The sequence below is a fragment of the Echinops telfairi genome, unplaced genomic scaffold (genome assembly GCF_000313985.2).
Source record: "Echinops telfairi isolate 266 unplaced genomic scaffold, ASM31398v2 ScPeMD7_7466;HRSCAF=8504, whole genome shotgun sequence".
Taxonomy (NCBI): Eukaryota; Metazoa; Chordata; class Mammalia; order Afrosoricida; family Tenrecidae; genus Echinops; species Echinops telfairi.
The window spans coordinates 5,605,404-5,606,634 of record NW_022111366.1 but is presented as its reverse complement, the minus strand read 5'-3'; the positions used below and the strand labels follow the sequence as shown (position 1 = coordinate 5,606,634).

The 1,231-nt window shown below is 50.3% G+C and overlaps 1 protein-coding gene across 1 annotated transcript in view; it reads left to right on the top strand.

Moving 5' to 3' along the window:
• Positions 1-1,231, top strand: part of PTGFRN (prostaglandin F2 receptor inhibitor) — a 93,714-nt gene that overhangs the window by 67,288 nt on the left and 25,195 nt on the right. The window contains exon 6 of the mRNA XM_030888418.2: positions 882-1,229. Within this exon, the coding sequence (XP_030744278.1) occupies positions 882-1,229 (348 nt within the window). The remainder of the gene's footprint in view (positions 1-881; positions 1,230-1,231) is intronic.

The window sequence follows — 1,231 nt, the reverse complement described above, 5'->3', positions numbered from 1 at the left end:
ATTAAGGTGTAAGCTAAATGGAAATGATTAGATCTGGGAGTGCTGCAAATCCTTTGTACCCAGGGTCCCTGCATTGAGAACTTCTTTTTTTGTTTTTTGTTTTTTATTTTTTTTTTCCTTTTTTTTTTTTTTTTTTGACAAAGAAGTCGGAAAAAGTTTGTGGAGCCATAGGCACTTGGCCAAATGTTAACATAGCATCTCTGGAATTAAGGTGTAAGCTAAATGGAAATGATTAGATCTATAATGGTCCCATCTTATGATTAACAGCGCTCTCCTCCCTCACTCCGAGCAGGCTAGGGTAGTGACGAGTACTTTCCCTGCACGCAGGAGCGTCTCAGGAAAGCAGAAGCAAATGGCATTCCCACTCATTAACGGTGGGCTCTGGCCAAGGCGGCAGAGTGGCTCAGTGGTTAAGCACTTGCCTGCCAGCCGAAAGGTCAGAGTGACTCAGCGGTCACTCCACGGGAGAAAGATGCGGCCGTCTTCTTCTGAAAAGATCGCAACCTTGGGAACCCTCTCAGATGGAGGGTGTCACTGCCCTGGAAGGTCACTGACTGGGCAGCAGGGGGTTGGGATGGGCTCTCTACCTTACGTCCTGGGGGCACCAGTAGCTTCCCAGGTCCTCCCATGCATTCTTGGTAAAACTCCTTCAGGATTTAAAAATTCTGACAGCCCAATCCCCACCCGCAGAGCCCTGCTCCCTTTCCCCAGGCACTCCCTGCAGCCTGCTTAGAGATGCATCTGATTTTCTTTCAGCGTTTCCCGATTTCATTAAGGGCTATTGTGTGCCACCATTTGCACATCCGATAGTTTGCCTTTAAATGTGTACGCATTTTAACCACTCCTGTGGGCAATCACTCTCTTCTGCTACTTCATTTCAGACTCTGTGCTGGTGGTGAAGGCGAGGCAGCCCAAGCCATTCTTCGCGGCAGGAAGTACATTTGAGATGACTTGCAAAGTGTCTTCCAAGAATATTAAGTCGCCACGCTACTCTGTTCTCATCACGGCCGAGAAGCCCGTGGGGGACCTCTTGAGCCCCAACGAGACCAAGCACATCATCTCCCTGGACCAGGAGGCCGTGGTGAAGCTGGAGAATTGGACAGACGCATCACGGGCAGATGGCGTGGTGCTGGAGAAAGTGCAGGAGGATGAGTTTCGCTACAGAATGTACCAGACTCAGGTCTCGGATGCAGGGCTGTACCGCTGCTTGGTGACGGCCTGGTCTCCTGGC